The sequence below is a fragment of the Chaetodon trifascialis genome, chromosome 9, assembly GCF_039877785.1.
Source record: "Chaetodon trifascialis isolate fChaTrf1 chromosome 9, fChaTrf1.hap1, whole genome shotgun sequence".
NCBI classification, from domain to species: Eukaryota; Metazoa; Chordata; class Actinopteri; order Chaetodontiformes; family Chaetodontidae; genus Chaetodon; species Chaetodon trifascialis.
The window spans coordinates 20,804,699-20,829,184 of record NC_092064.1 but is presented as its reverse complement, the minus strand read 5'-3'; the positions used below and the strand labels follow the sequence as shown (position 1 = coordinate 20,829,184).

The 24,486-nt window shown below is 41.3% G+C and overlaps 3 protein-coding genes and 1 pseudogene across 3 annotated transcripts; all 4 read right to left on the bottom strand.

Annotated features, from left to right (window-relative positions):
- Positions 1-1,988: 1,988 nt before the first annotated feature.
- LOC139336234 (extracellular calcium-sensing receptor-like) lies at positions 1,989-5,423 on the bottom strand. The gene is made up of 6 exons (XM_070970246.1): positions 5,233-5,423; positions 4,728-5,025; positions 3,760-4,554; positions 3,389-3,616; positions 3,081-3,204; positions 1,989-2,899 (listed from the first exon to the last, which is right to left on the bottom strand). The coding sequence occupies exons 1-6, from the start codon at positions 5,319-5,321 to the stop codon at positions 1,989-1,991; spliced, it is 2,445 nt and encodes an 814-aa protein (XP_070826347.1). The 5' UTR covers positions 5,322-5,423.
- A 1,050-nt stretch (positions 5,424-6,473) lies between these two features.
- On the bottom strand, positions 6,474-11,965 carry LOC139336349 (extracellular calcium-sensing receptor-like). The gene is made up of 6 exons (XM_070970421.1): positions 11,675-11,965; positions 10,716-11,510; positions 10,593-10,610; positions 10,324-10,551; positions 10,010-10,133; positions 6,474-7,387 (listed from the first exon to the last, which is right to left on the bottom strand). Exons 1-6 carry the CDS (start codon positions 11,936-11,938, stop codon positions 6,474-6,476), a joined length of 2,343 nt encoding a protein of 780 aa, XP_070826522.1. The 5' UTR covers positions 11,939-11,965.
- A 1,342-nt stretch (positions 11,966-13,307) lies between these two features.
- Positions 13,308-19,115, bottom strand: LOC139335886 (vomeronasal type-2 receptor 1-like). Its single transcript, XM_070969673.1, has 8 exons — positions 18,840-19,115; positions 17,846-18,640; positions 16,612-16,829; positions 16,106-16,403; positions 15,156-15,950; positions 14,760-14,987; positions 14,468-14,591; positions 13,308-14,221 (listed from the first exon to the last, which is right to left on the bottom strand). Exons 1-8 carry the CDS (start codon positions 19,101-19,103, stop codon positions 13,308-13,310), a joined length of 3,636 nt encoding a protein of 1,211 aa, XP_070825774.1. The 5' UTR covers positions 19,104-19,115.
- A 1,519-nt stretch (positions 19,116-20,634) lies between these two features.
- Positions 20,635-23,800, bottom strand: LOC139336415 (extracellular calcium-sensing receptor-like; annotated as a pseudogene).
- Positions 23,801-24,486: the final 686 nt, after the last annotated feature.

Here is a 24,486-nt window from a genome sequence, read left to right as displayed (position 1 = left end):
GACCGGACAGGTGGTTCATTAACATGCAGCCCTCAGAGTGTCGGTGCATTCTTCGTGGCATGTTGCATTTTACACAACATGGCTGTACGACATGGATGCGACTATGAACTCACAGAGGACACATTAAGGGACTTAAGATGGAGAGAGGTCAAACTGCATGTGCCCTGTCAATTGGAAGGGCAGCAGAGCGCACAGGAGAAGAGGGAGTGCCTCACCGCCCAGCTTTGTCATTAAGTGAGTATTTGAGGTTACATCAGTTCAAAAAAACATCTGACAATCAATAACTTTCCACACTAAACAGATCGACAGTATTGAAATAAAGTTCCCGAGGCCGTAGATACGGCCACTGCGACCCTGGATCTCCCAGACCGGAACGTCAGTCTCCTCCTGGGAGAACTTTGGGCATCTGACACTTTTCTGCACGGGCTCAGTCATCCTCGAAACTTGCCATGCACCTCGCCAGCGGCGTTTTTAAAGGTGAGGCGAGGAGCTGGTGTGATTGGTGAAGATTTGACTCGGCTGTGTCAAACACACTCCACGTCGTTTCCCCTCCCTCCTTCCGAATTGCGCCGTTGGGTGGGACTGAGATGAGAAGGGGGAGTAGTTGCGGCGGCAATGCAGTGCACTAAGATACCAAAGTCTGCGCCACCATGCCCCATCGGCGAAGCTAACCTGACTTTGCGCCGCGCCTCCGCCGCACTGGCGGCGTAATCGAAAATAGAGCCCACAGAGTCAAGGAGAAGAGCAGAAGGAAGCTCAGCTCAAAGTTGTTGGCCCTGACAATAAGAGTCTGCCACTACTCAGCACATATGAGACCTCCTTCAAGACCGTGAAAAAGCTGTTCCATGTGATGTGTCCATCTGCTGAAGCTGGCTAAGACAGTGCCAACAATGAGTCAACCTGATATCAATGGAACAGTTGGCTTGGTTTACACTTTATTGTTTAGCACATAAAAATCACATTATTGGTTTTTAAATGTCTTAATGGTCTTGGGCCATCTTATTTATCTGACCTGCTTTTGTCATATCAGCCCTCACGGACCCCGAGGTCCTCTGGTACTGGCCTTTTAACCATTCCACGAATTAAGACAAAAACCCACAGTGAGGCTGCATTCGGCCATTACGGCCTTTATCGGTGGAACAGCCTGCCAGAGAGCCTCAGGGCCGCAGAGACCGGTGATATTTTTAAGACATACCTTTTCAGTCTGGCATTTAATTGATTTTATTTGTTCATTTATCTATTCATTTGTTTTTAATTGATTTCCATCTATTTAATTCACTTATTATAAGTCTTTGCGCATTTTATGTCTTTGAATGATCTCACTGTTAGACTGCACTTTATTCTCTGAGTAGCTCCAATGTCTCCTCATGGGGGCCCTCCACACCATGGCGGTGCTCCCTATGTCTGCAGACAGTGGTGCCTCTTGGTGTGGATGGTCCCTTTATGTGATTTTCCTCACCAGGATCCTCAGTACCAAGCCATGTCAAAAACCAAGTGTGTGTGTGTGTGTGTGTGTGTGTGTGTGTGTGTGTGTGTGTGTGTGTGTGTGTGTGTGTGTGTGTGTGTGTGTGTGTGTGAGTGGATGTGTGGGTCTCTGTCAGTGGGTGCCAATTTTATGTATGAAAAGTGCTATATAAATGAAGTTGATTTGATTTGACATAATTCCATTTCTGTTGGTCCATAATTTGGTGTCCTCAGTTTTGATCGATAAAGCATAAAGTAATATAAATTAAGAAAAACACATTTAATGAGAGGGTGTGCCAGATTGTTTGACGGCTACTGTATATTGGTTGATATGATTGAATGTCTCATTGTATTAAATGTTGTCATCACAATATTCTGTCACAGATGAAATGATATACAATGGAAAACAGTACAGGAGAACAATACAAGTCTTAACTGAAATTAAAGCACATACCTACTACATGGTCGTTTTCTCAAATTATTGTGTATAAATTATGAAGGTGCAAACATATTATTTTTAGTTTTCATGATTTTGGCCGTCCTTTCCCCATTATATTCTTCTTTGTATTCTTCTCTGGTTTCAGTAAGATAATATAACATTTTGGAATAAAAACACAGATCAGTAGTCCAAAACTCGAAGCCAGAATAGCAAATATCTCCACAGCAACACTGAACTTCCCAGGAGAGCTGACATACGCTGGGATAAAAGTGATCCATACTGCGCAGAATATCAGCATGCTGAAGGTGATGAATTTGGCTTCATTGAAATTGTCAGGCAGTTTCCGAGCCAGAAAGGCCAGAAAAAAACATAACATGGCCAGAAGTCCTATGTACCCAAGTACAGCCCAAAAGCCAACAGCTGAGCCCAGAGCACACTCTAAGATGATTTTGTCGTTAAATGTCTTAAAATTCTTAAATGGAAAAGGAGGAGAGATCGTTAACCAGAGGATACATATGACAACTTGTACAAGAGTGAAACCCAGAACACTGAGTCTCTGCTGAGCAGGCCCAAACCATTTCATCACATTACTGCCTGGAAGTGTGGCCCTGAAGGCCATTAACACCACTATTGTTTTCCCCAGAACACACGAGATGCAGAGGACGAAGGTGATGCCGAACGCTGTGTGTCGCAGCATGCAGGACCACTCAGAGGGCCGGCCGATGAAGGTCAGAGAACACAGGAAACACAGAGTCAAGGAGAAGAGCAGCAGGAAGCTCAGCTCAGAGTTGTTGGCCCTGACAATAGGAGTCTGCCTGTATCTGAAGAAAATGAACGCCACAACAGCAGTCAGACATGTTCCAAGTAGAGAGGCAGCAGTGAGCAGAGCTCCCATGACCTCTTCATATGATAGAAACTCGGCCTCCTTCTTTACACAGGCGTCTCTTCTCTCATTTGACCAGAATTCAGGGTCACAACTCACACATGTGATGGAATCTGAAAAATAGTTGAAGCAGGTGTTAAGCTTACTATTACTTACTTATTATATTTTAAATAGATAACTGATAGGATGGTATCGCACCGCCTCCCCTATGTTTTTGAAATAAAAATTACAAATCTCCTATGAACATGACAGCTTTTAAACTTTTGTTTTGTCTTGTATTAAATATGACTACACCTGTAATGTTGCTTATTTCTCCCTCTGCACATCTTAAACAGTCATAGCAGCAGACAGGCTTTCCTTTCTGCAGAACCTTGCGAGTTCCTGGTGGACATTTCTCACTGCAAACTGACAAAGGCACCTACATAAACACAACAAATATGAAGAAAATGTGCTTTGACAGGGTTCTGGCGTTGCATGCATTTATCAATGTTGATGACTATAAACCAATAATTATGATGCAGTCAGAGCAACTAATAACAGATACAATGACAACAATATAAGCAGACTTTCATCAACAATTACACTGATCACATGCAGCTTACCTGTTGTGAGTTCTGAGCCCAGATTATAGTCTTGTTTTGCAGATTCAGCTGTTTGTCTGCAGGTAAAGATGCATCATAAAGACCAACTGGGACAAAGTCCACAATATCATTTTCTGTCGGCTGCCAGTTTATAATTTCATACTTTGCTGCTGGGTCTCCATTCTCATTAAAATACACCTCATCTCCTTCCTTTGTTTTGAACTGAATCTTTTTTATGTGCTCTAAAATCTAAAAAAAAATATGCAGCAATGTAGATGATTATTTGACAAACATTTTGTGGCTCTATTGTCTCAACAGCATGACAGACAGAGTGCAGCATTTAACTGACTTAACATAAAAACTATTGCTCAGGTTTTTGGTGTTCAACTCACCGTAAATGAATCTAGCTGCACCTTGATGTTACATGTTTTATTACAGCTGAGAATACTATGAAGTGCATGGGCCACAGCATACACTCCTTTATAAACATTATAAAAGATCGGCATGAGTGACATATCAGTGAAGCTGTTTTGTACTCCAGTCAGATCTTCGTGTCCAGTACATTCACTCTGATTTACTGCTGCTGACTCTGACTGCTTGAACTTACAGTTGAATAATGTCTCCCAAAACTCTGTAAACAATTTGTTCTTTGATGAATTGAGGGGCTTCACATCCAACATGAACTCTCTCATGCCACTGACATGTGCTTTGGGGATGGACAGACCTATGGCACCATCCAGAATGTGATGCCTATCACTGGCTGCAGTTTGGGAATCAAAGATCCAGGCCTCAGTGCCTACCCACTGGTACCCAGTCAAGTTGTGGTGAAACATTTCCTGTATTATTACATACAACTCTGTGGGGGAGAGGAAGGTGACAATCACCTTGGAAGTGGAAGCCTTGATAATGTCAATGATCTTTTGCATTTTGTCTGGTGGATCAGTTCTAAAGACAGATACAGAATACTCCAGACAGATGCCCAGCTGCTGGGCAGTTTCTGTAAATATGGCCATGCCATTATTGCCGTAATCATCATTTGCTCTAATCGCTCCAACCCAAGTCCACCCAAAGTGTTTGACCAACTGGGCCAGAGCTCTGCTCTGGTAGTAGTCACTGGGTATTGTTCTGAGGAAGGATGGGTACTTGGTTTTATCACTGAGACAAGCACAAGTAGCAAAGTGGCTGATCTGGAAGAGAGAAATGATATCCCAAGATAAAAATGTAAAATATCCAACATCTACACCACATTACACTCTATTACATTTCTTTTGAAGCCCCCTTTCAAATGACCAGCTGGAAGACTTACACACTAACAATAGGTTTTCACACATTAAAATTCATTTTTACCAATCTTACCCACCAGTGGGATATGAAAGGGTCCAATGACAGTTGCTATAGCCATGCAAGGAGAGGAGAAGGTCTCTCCCATGATGGCCTGTACTTGGGCAGGTCTGGCACACAGTGCCCCAGAGAGAGCAGAAGTCACTTCATTACCATTAGCTAATGCCAGTGCCACCCTCACTCCTCTGGAAATGGAGGCACAGGCATCATAGATCTTATAGCCCAGAGAGATGCCAGGCAGTAGGTCTGTGCTGTTATTAATCTCCTCTATGGCAAAAAGCATAGCCTGAGCATACTGGAACCCCCTGAAATTCAAACTTCATGCAGACAATTATACAAAGTTGAATTGCAAACAATTAGTCCTTGAAGTACATAAATAGAACAGTACTTAAAAGCGTTTGAGGGTATTAATACACACAGTAATTCATATTTCTTGTTGTAATACTCAGGGTGATAACCATTTTTGTATCTGTACTCAATTTGTCTTAATATTTGTGCTAAATTGATTTGCTTGTATAATTTACCTGGTGCACTGCAGTGGCAATGGTTTGTCCATGTAGGTGTCCTGTCTGTCTTTCCACCTGCTGTGGAAAGAGAAGATTCCCCCCAGCATAATGTCCCCATGCTTTGACAGTTGGGGGCTCTCAGGATCCCCTCTCCGCCTGCACACCAGCTCTTCAGCCTGTGAGAAAAACACCACCAACAACAGCTGTAGGAGTGCCCAACCCTGTTCTGGCCACCTCTGTGTGGACGTCATAACGTCTAAGAGAGGTAAACCAGGAGGTGGCAGACAGAGCTAATTTATCTCTGTCAACAAACCAGGTGTGTTGATAGGAGGGAGGTGCCCAACAGAAAAAGAGTTAGGGGTCCAAGCCTGGCCATCATACTGCAAAATAAATCGATTTACCAGTTGTAAATTGAAACTATGAAAATAGTGTGCAGTATGTTGTGCATACTGTATGTACAATATACTGCATACTGTGTCAAAAATGTAGTAGGCAGTTCTGTATATATCCACAGTCAAAGTCTATACATCACAGTTGATGCCATCATTTGCAGTGTATCGGTGTTGTATATGTACTAAGTGGGTATACGTTATCAGAGAGGAACATTAATTTTGTTTTGTCCAAAAGGTTTCTTTTTTGGCTTTTGTATCTGTCTCAGCCTGTGCTTTGAAGCACATTCCATGAGAGCTCAATACTCAACACAACCTATTTGCATGTTTTCAACTTGAGAAAACATGCAAATAGATAAAACACAGTATGACAACACTTTAACCTTTATGACAGTACATATACATAGTTTTATAAAAAATGCCGTGATGTGAGAAAATGCATTATTTTGCACATTCTTGTACAAAATTGTACAGCTCTTTTACATTTGTACATTCTGTATTGATTGTTTTTTATATTATTTTTGCATGTGCCATTATCAGTTTTCTTTTTTCTATTTATGCATCTTGACTATCTGAAATGCTTTAATTTTACACACATGTTCAACAACATGGGGGGAATTGTCATGATTTAACTCGAGACCAGAGGAAACCAAACAAGTTAAGACAAAGACATATTTTCAAATTGAAAATGTAGATTATATTCATTGCTCCCAATGTCATAACCAGTTTCACATTTTATGTAATCAGTGAGGAACCATGATATACAACGGAAAAAACACTAGAGTAGAACAGTGCTGCAGAGAAGTATACAAGTCAACAAATGAAAAAAATTGAACTAGAATGCTTATGCCACCGTATTATATTGAGTTTTCAGAATGATTTTGGTGGTCCTTTACCCATCATATTCTTCTTTGTATTCTTCTCTGGTTTCAGTAAGATAATATAACATTTTGGAATAAAAATACAGATCAGTAGTCCAAAACTTGAAGCCAGAATAGCAAATACCTCCACAGCAACACTGAATTTCCCAGGAGAGCTGACATACGCTGGGATAAAAGTGATCCATACTGCACAGAATATCAGCATGCTGAAGGTGATGAATTTGGCTTCATTGAAATTGTCAGGCAGTTTCCGAGCCAGAAAGGCAAGACTAAAACATAGCATGGCCAGAAGTCCTATGTACCCAAGTACAGCCCAAAAGCCTACAGCTGAGCCCAGAGCACACTCTAAGATGATTTTATCCTTGAATTCCTTAAAATTCTTAAATGGAAAAGGGGGAGAAATCATTAACCAGAGGATACATATGACAACTTGTACAAGAGTGAAACCCAGAACACTGAGTTTCTGCTGAGCAGGCCCAAACCACTTCATCACATTACTACCTGGAAGTGTGGCCCTGAAGGCCATTAACACCACTATTGTTTTCCCCAGAACACACGAGATGCAGAGGACAAAGGTGATGCCGAACGCTGTGTGTCGCAGCATGCAAGACCACTCAGAGGGCCGGCCGATGAAGGTCAGAGAGCACAGGAAACACAGAGTCAAGGAGAAGAGCAGCAGGAAGCTCAGCTCAGAGTTGTTGGCCCTGACAATAGGAGTCTGCCTGTTTCTGAAGAAAATGAACGCCACAACAGCACTCAGGCATGTTCCAAGTAGAGAGGCTGCAGTGAGCAGAGCTCCCATAATCTCTTCATATGATAGAAAAACTGCCTCCTTCTTTACACAGGCATCTCTTCTCTCATTTGACCAGAACTCAGGGTGGCATCGGACACATGTGATAGAATCTGAAAAATATTAAAGCAGGTGTTAAACTTGTTCAGTACATTTGTCTAATTTCCTGTCCATGTTAGAGCTTTCCTATAACCATAAGAAGAATTATTCATTTGCAATCTTTTGTTTTATTCATTAATAAATAAGCCTCTATATATTGTATCCTGAAAGGAATCATTCTGTTGTATTTTTTTCAAATTTCTATTTTCCATGCTGCAGCAAAACTATAACATACATTCTCTGTCGTATCAATCCACTCTTTTACATATTCCATGTGTACGGGGGAACTCTTTAAGACCCATGTGAGGTGACGATGCAGCCCACCATCAAGACTGACCCAAGGAAAACATGAAAAGGCTCCTTGAGACTCAAAGGCTGAACCTGTGAAAGGAACCGCCACTCAAGTCAGCCAGCAAGTCAGTAAATGGACTAAGGGAGACAACAAAATGGTGGAGAATGTGTAACCATGTAGCCTACATGGGCCAGTCTACCAATGAATCACACTTAACTGAGTTCCCAAATGCTGGAGACAGCAGGTCCCTCCAATTGGAGGGAGATCCCAGGGGGTTTCATGGCGTTCGTCCATGAGAGATGGAATTTGCCTAAAACCATGGCATGTGTGGCCAAAGAGGAGCTACCAAAATCGTTTCATCCCATCACCTGAAGAGTGAAAGGAGGGATGGCATAAAGCAGATCCCTAGGCCGCAGGTGTGCCCAAGTATCCCACCCCAGAAGCAAATTGTGGTTTCTCAGGGAGAAGAGTCAACAATATTTCAATTGCCAAGTGGACAGGTCGACTTCTTTACACCTCTACCAGGGGAGGACGGAGTCTCCACACCCCTCTTGAATTGATATCCACTGCCATGTTCGATGGCCCCAGCCCATGTATAGCTTGAGAGAGCACTCCTGACACTGACTGATTTCCTCCATCAACTCTGTGAATCTTCTACATAACCCCTACCTTGGTGTGGTGGGACCCTTCTTGACAAAGTACCTTTTAGACAAATCCCATGTACAGGAGGGCAAGGAGGACTACTTATACCATGACAATCATTAAGCCCATGAGGTGAAGGCAGAGCCCCCCTTTGACCCAAGATTGCAGTTGGAAATGGCAGGCCTCAAACAACAGCTGCCTCTTGCGAGTCAGGACAATGGTGTCCCTCCTGGAATCCAAGACTTTGCCCAGAAAATGTTGCTTTCCACTGGAAAGGCTGGAGCTTGCTGTTTTTGTTGTTCAGATGCAGACTCAGCTTACAAATGCGCTCCAAGAGCTGAGCCACATGACAGTGGCATTTCTACAACCAGCCAATCTGTAACTGAGAACCCTGAGTCCTTGCAATCTTACACAACACTTCTGGACCCTTTACAGTTCACCCACAGAGCCAACCATTCTGTGGATGATGCTGTTAACCTAAATCTTCAATACATACTTCAGCAACTGGACACACCCAGCGCCTCTGTCACAACTCTGTTTCTGGACTTCAGTTCAGCCTTAAATATTGCCCTCTACATGCCAAACTGCTACAGCCCCATCTGCAAGTGGATTACAGACTTCCTAACCAACAAGAAGCAGCAGATGCTCACCAGCTCTCACAACAAATATCAGAGCTCCTCAAACTTGTGTCCTTTCCCTGTGTCTGTTCACTCTGTACATCAGTGTCTGTACCTCTTGCCACCCTTTCATCAAGCTGGATTGCTAATGGCACCATGGTCCAAGGCCTCATCAAGGACAATGATGAGTTGGCCTGCGGGAACATTGTGCCACAGTTGGCAGCTTGCTGAAGAGATAATAACCTGGAACTTAATGTCAGGAAAGCAGTGTAGATAGTCATTGACTTCTGGAAAAACCCACCTTCACATCCCCCACTACTTATCAACAACAGAGCTGCAAAGATAGTGGAGTTAGTTATGTTTCTGAGTACCACAATCACTAGTGACCTGAACTGCAAGCTCACCAAATGATGTTACTCCTCAGACTGCTCCTCTTCTCGAAAATTTGCACCCTGTTCTACACAGCCATCATTGAAAATGTCCCCTCGTCCTCCATCACTGTGTGATTAATTTTTTGGTTGGTTAAGAATCATTATACCTGCAGGAACTGTTATGGTCTGGTGGTCGTCGAGGAAAAAACTAAGGTGTGAACCCAAAAGTGCAGACTGACAAAAGAAATTGAGCAAAAACAGTCCCAGGTGCTTTATTAACAAAAGACAGTAATCCAAAATCCACCAAATAACCAAAAACCAAAAGCAAATACTAGAAAAACCACAAAATAATAACTAACGGGGAAAACAAGATTCAACCAGGAATACTTATTTTAGAAACCAGTAGACAGGAAAACCATACGACAGGAATGATCCCACACAGACAAAAGAAACACACAGGCTTAAATAGAGGGGTAACTAAACAGACACAGGTGGATGCAATCACAAATGACAGAGGGAAATATACAGGAAGTAAAGAAAACTATGACACACAAGGGAAGTCTACCAAAATAAAACAGGATGCAGGATACCAAAGTAAAACAGGATCCTAACAGGAATTCCCCCATATATTTGACATAAAGTTTATGAATCTGCAATGACCATGACAACTTTAATACCTTTTTTTGTTTGTTTTTTCAGTAAATATTACTACACCTGTGATGTTGCTTATTTCTCCCTCTGCACATCTGAAACAGTCATAGCAGCAGACAGGCTTTCCTTTCTGCAGAACCTTGCGCGTTCCTGGTGGACATTTCTCATTGCAAACTGACAAAGGCACCTGCATGAAAAAAAAAAAAAAAAAAAAAAACTGTGAGAAATGGGAAGGACTTGTCGTTGCAAGCATCTCGAATTAATTCTCATACATTGAAGCTAAACATTAAGGTTCCAAAATAAGAATAGTAACTAATATGTTTATTACAAATCCAATATTCTCCATCAGCAAGTACAATAATCATATGACAGCTTACCTGTTGTGAGTTCTGTGCCCAAATTAGAGATTTATTTTGCAGTTTCAGCTGTTTGTCTGCAGGTAAAGATGCATCATAAAGACCAACTGGAACAAAGTCCACAATATCATTTTCTGTCGGCTGCCAGTTTATAATTTCATACTTTGCCGGTGGGTCTCCATTCTCATTAAAGTAAACCTCATCTCCTTCCTTTGTTTGGAACCAAATCTTTCTTATGTGCTGTAAAATCTAGGAAGATATGCATCAGTGTAGATCATTATTTGTCAAACATTTTGTGGCCGTATTGTCTCAACAGCATGGTAGACAGAATACAACTATTAATTAATTTAAACCATTGTCTTTGTTAACATGACTTCATATAAAAAAAAAAGAATCCTTGGTCTTCAACTCACCATAAATGAATCTAGATGCACCTCGTTGTTACATGTTTTATTACAGCCAAGAATACTATGAAGTGCGTGGGCCACAGCATACACTCCTTTGTAGACATTGTAAAAGATAGGCATGAGTGACATATCAGTGAAACTGTTTTGTACTCCAGTCAGATCTTCATGTCCAGTACATTCACTCTGATTCACTGCTGGTGACTCTGACTGCTGAAACTTACAGTTAAATAATGTCTCCCAAAATTCTGTAAACAATTCATTACTTGATGCTTTAAGCGGCTTCACATCCAACATGAACTCCCTCATGCCTCTGACATGTGCTTTGGGGATAGACAGGCCGATTGCACCATCCAGAATATGATGTCTATCCATAGCTGCAGTTTGGGAATCAAAGATCCAGGCCTCAGTGCCTACCCACTGGTACCCAGTCAAGTTGTGGAGAGACAGCTCATGTATTAGTATATCTATATCCATGTGGGAGAGGAAAGTGACTATTACATTGGAAGTGGAAGCTTTGATAATGTCAATGATCTTTCGTATTTTGTCTGGCGGATCTGTTCTAAAGAAAGATACAGAGTACTCCAGACAGATGCCCAGCTGCTGGGCGGTTTCTGTAAATGTGGCCATGCCATTATTGCCATAATCATCATTTGTTCTTATAGCTCCAACCCAAGTCCACCCAAAGTGTTTGACCAACTGGGCCAGAGCTCTGCTCTGGTAGTAGTCACTGGGTATTGTTCTGAGGAAGGATGGATACTTGGTTTTATCACTGAGACAAGCACAAGTAGCAAAGTGGCTGATCTAGAAGGAAAATGAAAGATGAAAAAAAAAAAAAAAAAGATAAGGAAATACAGTGCATTACAACTCTTTTAAAACCTCAATTTTCTATGACCAACTGCAAAAATAGCAAAATAGTGTTTTTTGTTTCCAAGAAATATTGTTTCATGTGTACCAATCTTACCCACCAGTGGGATATGAAAGGGTCCAATGACAGTTGCTATAGCCATGCAAGGAGAGGAAGAGGTCTCTCCCATAATGGCCTGTACTTGAGCAGGTCTGGCACATTGTGCCTCGGAGTGTGTAGATAAAACTTCATTACCATTAGCCAAAGCCAGTGCCACCCTCACTCCTCTGGAAATGGACCCACAGACATCATAGATCTTGTAACCCAGAGAGATACCAGGCAGTAGGTCTGTGCTGTTATTGATCTCTTCAATGGCAAAAAGCATTGCCTGAGCATACTGGATCCCCCTGAAATTGAAACTTGGTGGGGAAATTTATGAATATTTCAAATTACAAAATAAAAAAAGTGCTGGAAAGGGACACAATGAAATGAAATGCACAGTAAATGAAAGCATTTCATAGTATTAATACACACAATAACAAATAAGTATCTGTATTTTTGCACCCTGTTATGTCTGTACTCACTTATATTTTTAATATTTTAAATCTAAATGTATTTCTCATGCTATGACCTACCTGGTGCATTGCAGTGGCAGCGGTTTGTCCATGTAGGTGTCCTGTCTGTCTTTCCAGCTGCTGTGGAAAGAGAACCCCCCCCCCCAACATAATATCCCCATCCTTAGAAAGCTGGGGGCTCTCAGGATCCCCTCTCTGCCTGCACACCAGCTCCCCAGACTGAGAAAAAGATGCCACCAACAACAGCTGTAAGAGTGCCCAACCCTTCTCTGGCCACCTCTGTGTGGACGTCATACTGTCTAAGAGAGCGAAACCGTTGTGTGGCATCACACGTACCTCAGTGTAAATCAGAAGCTTGCACTGAAATTTATACATTTTGGAGCAGTGATTTTTTTTAATATCTGTGGACTTACACAGTGGGGAGAGAGGAAGGAGATGCCTAATCAGTACCATAACTTTGGGCTTTAGTAATATCTTAATTTTTTATGTTGTCAGCTCAGAATATTCAGTTGGACTGTGAAAGAGGTCTCTCAGGTCTGTGTTTATCAGACAGGGTTGTAAGATACCGAAAGCTGCACTAAAACTCACGAAAATCTATTTTTTGCCATGTTATTGGCTGTTTCGGGTGCTCATAAGTAAGGAGGAACAGTTAAACCAATATGAAGACGTGTAATAAATTGAGCAAACAAAAAGACTGGTGTGCATGAGCCAACAAAATGTAGAAACTTGTGGAGCTCACTGAGATTCTCTGAAAGATCATCTGTTGCATTCAAATATAATTTGTATGGTTTTATGTTAAAGAGTTAATGATTTCCTAATACACTGAATCATTCACTAACACTGATACATTCTGAAATGATTAGGTTTCTTATGTGTAGTGGCAGCATTTTGTAAAGAGTGCACATTTCATGTTATGGGTTCATTTTATTTTGAACTTTTCAAAAATTGAAAAGGAAAGTACAAAACATAAGACAGCAAGGAGTTCTGGGAATCCCCACACACCCCAGAGCCCCGCAGGTGATCCAAGGGCACGCTCAAGGATTATCTTCTCTTTGTTTCATATTTTTGATGCAAAGGAGGGTTGGTGGTCAGCCTAAAGTTTGCATCTTGCAACCTGTATGAGGGTGAAGGCCAAAACACGGTACTAGAAAGTTCTTGCAAACATATTATTTTTAGTTTTCAGAATGATTTTGGTTCCCCCTTCCCCATCATATTCTTCTTTGTATTCTTCTCTGGTTTCAGTATGATAATATAACATTTTGGAATAAAAATACAGATCAGTAGTCCAAAACTCGAAGCCAGAATAGCAAATATCTCCACAGCAACACTGAATTTCCCAGGAGAGCTGACATACGCTGGGATAAAAGTGATCCATACTGCACAGAATATCAGCATGCTGAAGGTGATGAATTTGGCTTCATTGAAATTGTCAGGCAGTTTCCGAGCCAGAAAGGCAAGAAAAAAACATAACATGGCCAAAAGTCCAATGTACCCAAGTACAGCCCAAAAGCCAACAGCTGAGCCCAGAGCACACTCTAAGATGATTTTATCCTTGAATTCCTTAAAATTCTTAAATGGAAAAGGGGGAGAAATTGTTAACCAGAGGATACATATGACAACTTGTATAAGAGTGAAACCCAGAACACTGAGTTTCTGCTGAGCAGGCCCAAACCATTTCATCACATTACTACCTGGAAGTGTGGCCCTGAAGGCCATTAACACCACTATTGTTTTCCCCAGAACACACGAGATGCAGAGGACGAAGGTGATGCCGAACGCTGTGTGTCGCAGCATGCAGGACCACTCAGAGGGCCGGCCGATGAAGGTCAGAGAACACAGGAAACACAGAGTCAAGGAGAAGAGCAACAGGAAGCTCAGCTCAGAGTTGTTGGCCCTGACAATAGGAGTCTGCCTGTATCTGAAGAAAATGAACGCCACAACAGCAGTCATGCATGTTCCAAGTAGGGAGGCTGCAGTGAGCAGAGCTCCCATAATCTCTTCATATGATAGAAACTCTGCCTCCTTCTTGACACAGGCATCTCTTCTCTCATTTGACCAGAACTCAAGGTCACATCTCACACATGTGATGGAATCTGAAAATTCATATTAAAGCAGGTGTTAAACTTCCTCAGTACATTAGACTTGATTTGTGTCTTTGTTGGATCTTTTCTATGATACATAATTACCAGATAAACAATGGATAACCTTACAAACAATGCATACCGAATTCCCTCCCTTCTTAGCTCATGTTAGACTTATGCTTCAGAGTTTATTAAGATTCATTCTTTAATGTATTGCTTTTTTGGTGTTGTTTTGACTTTCATAAAATGTAACTAAACCTGAAATGTTACTTATTTCTCCCTCTGCACATCGTAAACAGTCATAGCAGCAGACAGGTTTTCCTCTCTGGAGAACCTTTCGAGTTCCTGGGGGACATTTCTCACTGCAAACTGACAAAGGCACCTACAAAACAAACAATGACAAAAACAAGGTGTTTTCCTTGTCAGCATCTGTTATTAATGTGGATGCAACAAAACAAAATTACCCAGTGACAATAACTACTAACTTACATCATTTCATCCATCAAAATAGACTTTCATCAACAATTAAAGAGATCACATGGTAACTGACCTGTTGTGAGTTCTGTGCCCAAATCAAAGACTTGTTTTGCACATTCAGCTGTTTGTCTGCAGGTAAAGATGCATCATAAAGACCAACTGGGACAAAGTCCACAGTACCATTTTCTGTTGGCTGCCAGTTTATAATTTCATACTTTGCTGCTGGGTCTCCATTCTCATTAAAGTAAACTTTATCTCCTTCCTTTGTTTTGAACCGAATCTTTCTTATGTGCTGTAAAATCTAAGAAGATATGCAGCAATTGAGATCATTATTTGACAAACATTTTGTGGCCGTATTGCCTCAACAGCATGGTAGATGGAGGGCAACTATTTATTTTTCAAAATTTAAACCATTTTCTTTGTTTATTTGACTAAAAATGATTGCTCAGGTTTTTGGTCCTCAACTCACCATAAATGAATCCAGCTGCACCTCGTTGTTACATGTTTTATTACAGCTGAGAATACTGTGAAGTGCGTGGGCCACAGCATACACTCCTTTGTAGACGTTGTTAAAGATAGGCATGAGTGACATATCAGTGAAACTGTTTTGTACTCCAGTCAGATCTTCATGTCCAGTACATTCACTCTGATTTACTGCTGTTGACTTTGACTGCTTAAACTTACAGTTAAATAATTTCTCCCAAAACTCTGTGAACAATTTGTTCCACGAAGAATTGAGTGGCTTCACATCCAACATGAACTCTCTCATGCCACTGACATGTGCTTTGGGGATGAACAAGCCTATGGCACCATCCAGAATATGATGCCTATCCATGGCTGCAGTATGGGAATCAAAGATCCAGCTCTCACTGCCTACCCACTGGTACCCAGTCAAGTTGTGTTGAGACAACGCATGTATCAGCACATCCATATCCATATGAGAGAGGAAAGCAACAATCACCTTGGAAGTGGAAGCTTTGATAATGTCAATGATCTTTCTTATTTTGTCTGATGGATCTGTTCTAAAGAAAGACACAGAGTACTCCAGACAGATGCCCAGCTGCTGGGCCGTTTCTGTAAATGTGGCCATGCCATTATTGCCGTAATCATCATTTGTTCGAATTGCTCCAACCCAAGTCCACCCAAAGTGCTTGACCAACTGGGCCAGAGCTCTGCTCTGGTAGTAGTCACTGGGTATTGTTCTGAGGAAGGATGGGTACTTGGTTTTATCACTCAGACAAGCACAAGTAGCAAAGTGGCTGATCTGGAAGAAAAAAGAAAAAAAAGATAAAGATAAGGAAGTACAGTGCATTACAACTCTTTTAAAACCTTAATTTCCTATGTCCAACTGTAAAAATGACAAAATAATGTCTTTTGTTTCCAAAAAAATATTGTTTCATGTGTACCAATCTTACCCACCAGTGGGATATGAAAGGGTCCAATGACAGTTGCTATAGCCATGCAAGGAGAGGAAGAGGTCTCTCCCATAATTGCTTGCACTTGGGCAGGTCTGGCACATGGTGCCTCAGAGTGTGAAGATACAACTTCATTACCATTAGCCAAAGCCAGTGCCACCCTCACTCCTCTGGAAATGGACCCACAGACATCATAGATCTTGTAACCCAGAGAGATGCCAGGCAGTAGGTCTGTGCTGTTATTAATCTCCTCTATGGCAAACAGCATAGCCTGGGCAAACTGGAACTCTCTGAAATTCAAACTTGATGCAGACAGTTATAAATAGTTGGAATGCAAACAATTTGTCTTTGAAGTAGAAAAAAAGCAAATGAAAGCATTTGATGGTATCAATACACATAACAAGGGAAATGTTTTATACTCCCCTTCATTACCTTTTTTCACCTCTTTTTATCTGTCCTTACTTCCTCTTAGATATTTTAAATGTAGATAGATTTCTCGAGTATATTTACCTGGTGCATTGCAGTTGCAATGGTTTGTGTATGTAGGTGTCTGATCTCTCTTTCCAGCTGCTGTGTAAAGAAAAGATTCCCCCCAAAATAATGTCCCCATCCTTAGATAGCTGGGGGAGCTCAGGATCCCCTCTGCGCCTGCACACCAGTTCCTCAGCCTGAGAGAAAGATGCCACCAACAAGAGTTGTAAGAGTGCCCAACCTTGTTCTGGCCACCTCTGTGTACACGTCATACTGTCTAAGAGAGCTAAACCACTGGGTGGCATAGTATGTACCCTAATGTAAATCAAAAGCTTGAACTGGTATTTATACACTTTGGAGCATTACAGAAAATAGAAACAGAACAGTGATACATTGTCAAGGTAAAAGGTGGAGCGAGAGGAGGGACGTGCCCAGACAGAGAAAGAAGTTTGGACCTTTATTATATTTTAAATGTATTAATGGTATGTTCTATCAGACAGGCATATTCAATCCGGCTGTAAAAGAGATTTCAATCTTCTACATCACTGTTTATTAATATTTATGATTGCTGAACTGGAAAAACAACAACAACAACAAAAAAAAAAAAAACTGGTGCCTGCAATAGGAGCTTGGATCAAATGTATAGCACAGTGTATGTCAATGCAAAGAATAATATATATTTTAAAAAATGAACTGGGTGTGTATGATGGAATTTGGAAACTATTCAGTAACTTTATAAAAAAGGAAGATATAGCAGAGCTTGTACAGTTGGAAAATACGGGTTAATTTTGTTATTATTTTTTGTTATTATCTGTATTTATTCTTATGTATATCTTTCTATGTTTATTTTATTTTGCTAAGGTACCATCAATTTGTATTTTGTGTCAACATTGTAATATAATTTTTTAAAATAAATTCTGAGCTATAAATATAAGAGAGAGAACAAGCGTGTATGTGTTGGGGTTGGGGTGGTGTAACGTAACATTACAGTGTCATTTATTGGATAGCTGCTCGCCTTTGTACCTAAACTGCACTGTAATGAGTATTTCTCTTTTTTATTTATGATTGCAATTTAAACATGAAAAATATTGCAGGATGTAGCATTTCCCATCCCCCATCATGAAGCACTTCAAGTCGTTCATCATCTTTACTATATAATATATAATACTTATGTGCTGTAAAATCTAGGAAGATATGTAGAAAGACTTCAACAAAACATATTCTTTTTTAACATGACTTAATACAACAACCAAGTCTTTGGTGTTCAACTCACCAGAAATGGATCTAGCTGCACCTCGTTGTTACATGTTTTGCCACAACCGAGAATACTATGAAGTGCGTGGGCCACAGCATACACTCCTTTGTAGACGTTGTTAAAGATAGGCATGAGTGACATATCAGTGAAGCTGTTTTGTACTCCAGTCAGATCTTCATGTCCAGTACATTCACTCTGATTCACTGCTGATGACTCTGACTGCTTGAACTTGCAGCAAAATAATTTCTCCCAAAATTCTGTAAAAATTTCATTACTCGATGAATTGAGCAGCTTCACATCCAACATGAACTCTCTCATGCCACTGACATGTGCTCTGGGGATGGACAGACCGATGGCACCATCCAGAATATGATGTCTATCCATGGCTGCAGTATGGGAATCAGAGATCCAGGCCTCAGTGCCTACCCACTGGTACCCAGTCAAGTTGTGAAGAGACAAGTCGTTCAGTATCACATACAACTCAGTTGCAGAGAGGAAGGTGACGATCACCTTAGAAGTGGAAGCTTTGATAATGTCAATGATCTTTCTTATTTTGTCTGATGGATCTGTTCTAAAGACAGACACAGAGTACTCCAGACAGATGCCCAGCTGCTGGGCGGTTTCTGTAAATGTGGCCATGCCATTATTGCCATAATCATCATTTGATCTGATGGCTCCAACCCAAGTCCACCCAAAGTGTTTGACCAACTGGGCCAGAGCTCTGCTCTGGTAGTAGTCACTGGATATTGTTCTGAGGAAGGATGGGTACTTGGTTTTATCACTGAGACAAGCACAAGTAGCAAAGTGGCTGATCTAGAAGAAAAATGAAAAAATAAAATAAATAAATAAAGAATGAAATGACATCCTGAGGTAAAGATGTAACATGTATTACATTTATACAGAGCATTACAATTGTTTTGACCCTTCTTTCTATGACCAGCTTAAATACTGTAATTACACACTAATAATATGTTATCACACATTTAAATTCATTTTTACCAATCTTACCCACCAGTGGGATATGAAAGGGTCCAATGACAGTAGCTATAGCCATGCAAGGAGAGGAAGAGGTCTCTCCCATAATTGCTTGCACCTGGGCAGGTCTGGCACATGGTGCCTCAGAGTGTGATGATACAACTTTGTTACCGTTAACCAATGCCAGTGCCACCTTCACTCCTCTGGAAATGGACCCACAGACATCATAGATCTTGTAACCCAGAGAGATGCCAGGCAGTAGGTCTGTGCTGTTATTGATCTCCTCAGTGGCAAACAGCATAGCCTGGGCAAACTGGAACCCTCTGAAATTCAAACTTGATGCAGACAGTTGTGAATATTTCAAATGACTAAATTCTGTATTTTAAATCTAATAATATATTTCCGCAGTGTAACCTACTGGATGCATTGCAGTGGCAGCGGTTTGTCCATGTAGGTGTCCCGTCTGTCTTTGAAGCTGCTGTGGAAATTGAAAATTCCCCCCAACAAAATATCCCCATCCTTAGATAGCTGGGGGCTCTCAGGATCCCCTCGTCGCCTGCACACCACCTCTGTGTGGACTTCTAAGAAAGCGAAACCACTGGGTGGCATCACATGTACCTCAATGTAAATCAGAAGCTTGCACTGCTATTTATACATTTTGGAGCAGTGATTTTTTTTATATCTGTGGACTTACACAGTGGGGAGAGAGGAAGGAGCCGTCGAAACATCATTTTGGGCATTAGTAATATCTTAATTTTTTATGTTGTCAGCTCAGAATATTCAGCTGGACTGTGAAAGAGGTTTCTCAGGTCTGTATTCATCAGACATGGCTGTAAGTTATTGAAAGCTGCACTAAACCCCCCCAAAATTTATTTTTTACCATAGTATTGCTGTTTTGAGTGCTCATAAGTAAGGAGGAACAGTTAAACCAATGTGAAGACATGTGTAATGAATTGAGCAAACAAAAAGACTGGTGTGCATGAGCCAACAAAATGTAGAAACTTGTGAAGCTCACTGAGATTCTCTGAAAGATCATTTGTTGCATTCAAATATCATTTGTATGGTTTTAGATAATTGGTATTATATGTTATGATGAATGAGTGACAGAAGAATAGTTTATGATTTCCAGATACACTGAATCATTCACGTCCACTGATACATTCTGAAATGATTAAGTGTAAATGTAATGGGGGGGGGGGGGGCTGTTGCAGAGCAGGTAATGTGCGTTCATCACAGCAAGAAGGTCGCCGGTTCGATCCCCGGGTCGGGCAGGGCCTCCCCGTGCGAAGCCTGCATGTTCCTCCCATGCATGCATGGGTTCTCTCCGGGTACCCCGGCCTCCTCCCACAGACCAAAAACATGATCGTTAGGTTAATTGGTGACTCTAAATTGTCCTTAGGTATGAATGTGAGCGTGAAAGGGATAGTCGGTATAGAAAATGGATGGATGGATGTGTAGTGTGCAACAATTTATTTTTTCAATTGTTATAGTTTACTGATGTGTGTGTGTATGTATGATTTTGTACTTTAATGTGAAACCACTGTGATATATATAAACATACACACAAAAAGAGTGCACATTTCAGATAATGAATTCATTTTATTTTATATTGTTCAAAAATTTAACATGGGGGTTCACTGTTGACCTTGGGAACAGGCATACAGTGACATAATTAAGTAGAAAAAATATTTTATTCTGCTGTTACAGTGTGATCTGAAAATGCGTATTTCTTCAGAAATGACTAGATTTAAAGTTGGTCTACCAATGAATAAACTAATTACAGAGAGAAATAAAGGATAAAATAAATCTACTGCTCTGATTTAACAAATAACTCAAAGGGCTCTTGCCGTCACTTTACCCATCAAATGTTTTTTTGTATTGTTCTCAGGCTTCAATAAAATTATGTAACACTTAGGCAAAAAAATACAAAACAGCAGTCCATAACTCGATGCCAAAATGGCAAATATCTCCACAGCAACTGTGAATTTCCCAGGAGAGCTGGCATAAGCTGGAATAAAGGTGAGCCAGACGGCACAGAATATCAGCATGCTGAAGGTGATAAATTTAGCTTCATTGAAATTATCAGGCAGCTTTCGAGCGAGAAAGGCAAGTACAAAACAGAGGACAGCTAAGAGGCCTATGTATCCCAACACAGCCCAGAACCCCACAGGTGACCCAAGGGCACACTCAAGGATTATCCTCTCTTTGTAGAGTTTCAGATTTTTAAAGGGAAAGGGGGGGTTGATGGTCAGCCAAAGAATGCAAATTACAACCTGTATGAGAGTGAAAGCCAGAACACTGAGTCTCTGCTGAGCAGGCCCAAACCATTTCATCACATTACTACCTGGAAGTGTGGCCCTGAAGGCCATTAAGACCACTATTGTTTTCCCCAGAACACAAGAGATGCAGAGGACGAAGGTGATGCCGAATGCTGTGTGTCGCAGCATGCAGGACCACTCAGAGGGCCGGCCGATGAAGGTCAGAGAACACAGGAAACACAGAGTCAAGGAGAAGAGCAGCAGGAAGCTCAGCTCAGAGTTGTTGGCCCTGACAATAGGAGTCTGCCTGAAGTGAAAAAATATCAGGGCTATAGTCATGGCCAGGCAGGCACCAAAGACAGAAAAGGTGACCAGCAGTATACCCATCAATTCCCTGAAGGTGAGGAACTCAATCGCTTTCAAGTCACAGTTATTCCTCTCTTTGTTTGACTTGTACTCAGGTGGGCATTTGTCACATTTCACTGCATCTGAAAGCATAGATATGTTTAGGCTGTACAGCACACACATCTTCAGATAGACCAGCAATGTGCTGACAGTGATTTTGCCCAACAGAAACATGATCAGCGCTAAAGTAAAGGCTAAGAATCCTGCTGTCTCACTTGTACTGTTGCTGAACTCCCCATCAGCACAGGTGATGCAATCAAAGCAGCAGATAGGCTTGCCCTTCACAAAAGCCCGGCGGGTCCCCGGCAAACAGCTCTCACTGCAAACGGACCTTGGCACCTGCAGTGACAGTATTAAAAAAAAACATTCATAACAAATTCTCAAGTCATAATCATGTTCGTATGGTAATGAACTCAGCAATTTCTTGATTACTTTTGGAAATATTTACTCAAGAATCAAGAGCGTCTAAGATGTCAGATTTTAAAAAAAGCTTTCTCCATTTTCTTACCTCTTTATTCTCGCCTGCCCAAACGGCTCTCACACCTTCTTTCATCTCAAACTGCTGACCCTCAGGCCTGGAGGCATCATAGTAACCAATGGTCTCAAAGAGTATGTAACCTGTTTCATCCATCTGCCAGTTGACCAGTGCATAACGAGCCACAGGGTCACCCAGCTCATCAAAGAACACATTTTCACCAATCTTGGTGGTGAAATTGACCTCTGTTAGGTAATGCAGCACCTGCAAGGAAACACTGATGTTGTTATTAAACTACATAATCATTAACATGCAGTATTCTTAATTTTAGCACAGCATTTTATTTTTATGTTTACCTGCCATGGTTGTATATTTTCCCTATCAGCACAAGTGCTGTTCTCAAAAGGTCCCTGTCCATCTTTGCAATTAAAAAGCATGTGCAATGCATGAGCGATGGCGTATGTGGCCTTGTAAACATTATTCAACAGACTGGCATCTGAAACATCTGTGAAGCGTGTGTTTGTGTCCCTCAGAGACTCCTTCCCAGTGCAGACTGCGACTGAACCCTGAGCTTGAGTCTCTGTTTGGGGAGTCAGGGTGCAGGTGAACACCATCTCCCACAGCTCCACCAGCCCCTCGTCTCCTGGTTTGGTGGAGGGCCTGCTGTTTGCCAGGAACTCCTCAAGTCCAGGAATGTGAGCATTTAGTGCTGCAAAGCCCACTGCCCCCTGGACCACAGCATAGTTTACTCGAGAGGCAATATAGCGATATGTGATCCAGCCTTCACTGCCCACCCACTGCAGGCCCGTCACATTCTGAGCATGAAGCTCCTTAATAAGTATGTCAAGGTCTGTGCCATCAGCAAATGCCACTATTACCTTCGAGGTGGATTTCTTTATAATGTCCACCACCTCTAAGAACCACTTTCGGGGATCGGTTCTGTAAATAGCCACTGAGTACTCAACACACACACCTTCCCTTTCTGCTGCTTCCAGGAAAGTTGCCATTCCACCATTCCCATAGTCACTATTAGTTCTGATAGCTCCTACCCATGTCCAGCCAAAGTGTTTCACAAGCTTTGCTAGGGCTTGGCTTTGGTAAATGTCGCTCGGTATGGTTCTGAAGAAAGAGGGATAGTCTCTTCTGTTGCTAAGACATGCACAAGTGGCTGAATGACTAATCTGAAACATAAGTAAAACAGAGAAATAATGCATTTTCAGATGTCTTCAATACCTATTATGAATCACACTTCTCATTCAACAACATAAATATACTTGACATTTGATGTGTGCAGAGACCATGCACGCCCCCCAGCACTCACCACAGGTATATGGAAGGGTCCCATGGTGCGTGCAATACCTATTGTAGAGGTGGATGTGGTTTCCCCTATGACTGCATGCACATTGGAGAGTTTGTTACAGCTGTCTTCTCCGCTCTCATACCTATTCATCAGGTTTAGTGATGCCCTGATGGACAGAGGGATACTGGGACAGGAGTCAAAGATCCTGTAACCCAGTGTCACTCCAGGCAGCAGCTCTGAGCTGTTGTTGATCTCCTGAATGGCAAACATCATAGTGTACGCATACTGAAGCTCTCCTGGGTCCAGTCTGTAGAAAGCAAAGGGACCAAATTGTGCAATTTGTGAAAAGTGAAAAATGTGGATATATAAGGATTTCCACTTAAAACATGAAAAATAAAAAAGACATATTGTCACTGTAATAACATGTACAATTTCATTTTTTCTTTCCTCTCTTACCCTTCACACTGGATTGTTCCTGGGTTGACCTGGAGAGCTGGATCAACAGTGACTGGATTCTGATGGAAGGAGAAAATGCCTCCAATATTGATGTCTCCCTCCTTAGAAAACTGAGACTGTTCTTTTGTCCCATATGTTTGACACATGGGCTTCCCTCCTCTGATTGCCAGAAGGCAAAGAAGTAGAACATCTACTATAAACAGCATGGTTGTTCACCTCAACATTTATGAGATAAAAGCTCAACTCTGAGCATTTTATAGGGTTTTCTTTTAACTATCACAAAGCCGTAGGGGCTTGGGTGCACCATATGTGACTACTGTATTTCTCTCCACCAATTACAGTTATTGTGGTGTGACTGACAGATGGATGGGCCTATTAGAGGACCTACTACATTTGTATGTCATCCTTGTTTTTAGCATAACTAATTCTAGCATTGAGCATGTCTTTGGTGATGTCTGAGCTATTGTGTATTGTTGTGTTATATTTGAGAAAAATCTTTATCTTGATTTCAACTGAAATGAGAAAGAAAATTAACATTGTGCACACTGGGCAAATGTGTGAGGGACAGAATTTTGTCTTCAAAATAGTCAAAAGTCCTCTATTGCTCCAAAGCAGCTAAAAACTAAAGTTATTACATTCTTGAAGGAGCTGAACTTAAATTTTCCAGGAAATAATTCTGTGGAAAATCCAAGATTACATTATATCTCAAACAGAGAGATAATGTGTTTTTCCTTTTCAAATGTACTGTGCTTTATAAATCTAACGCAATATTTTCTTTTATTATTATTAT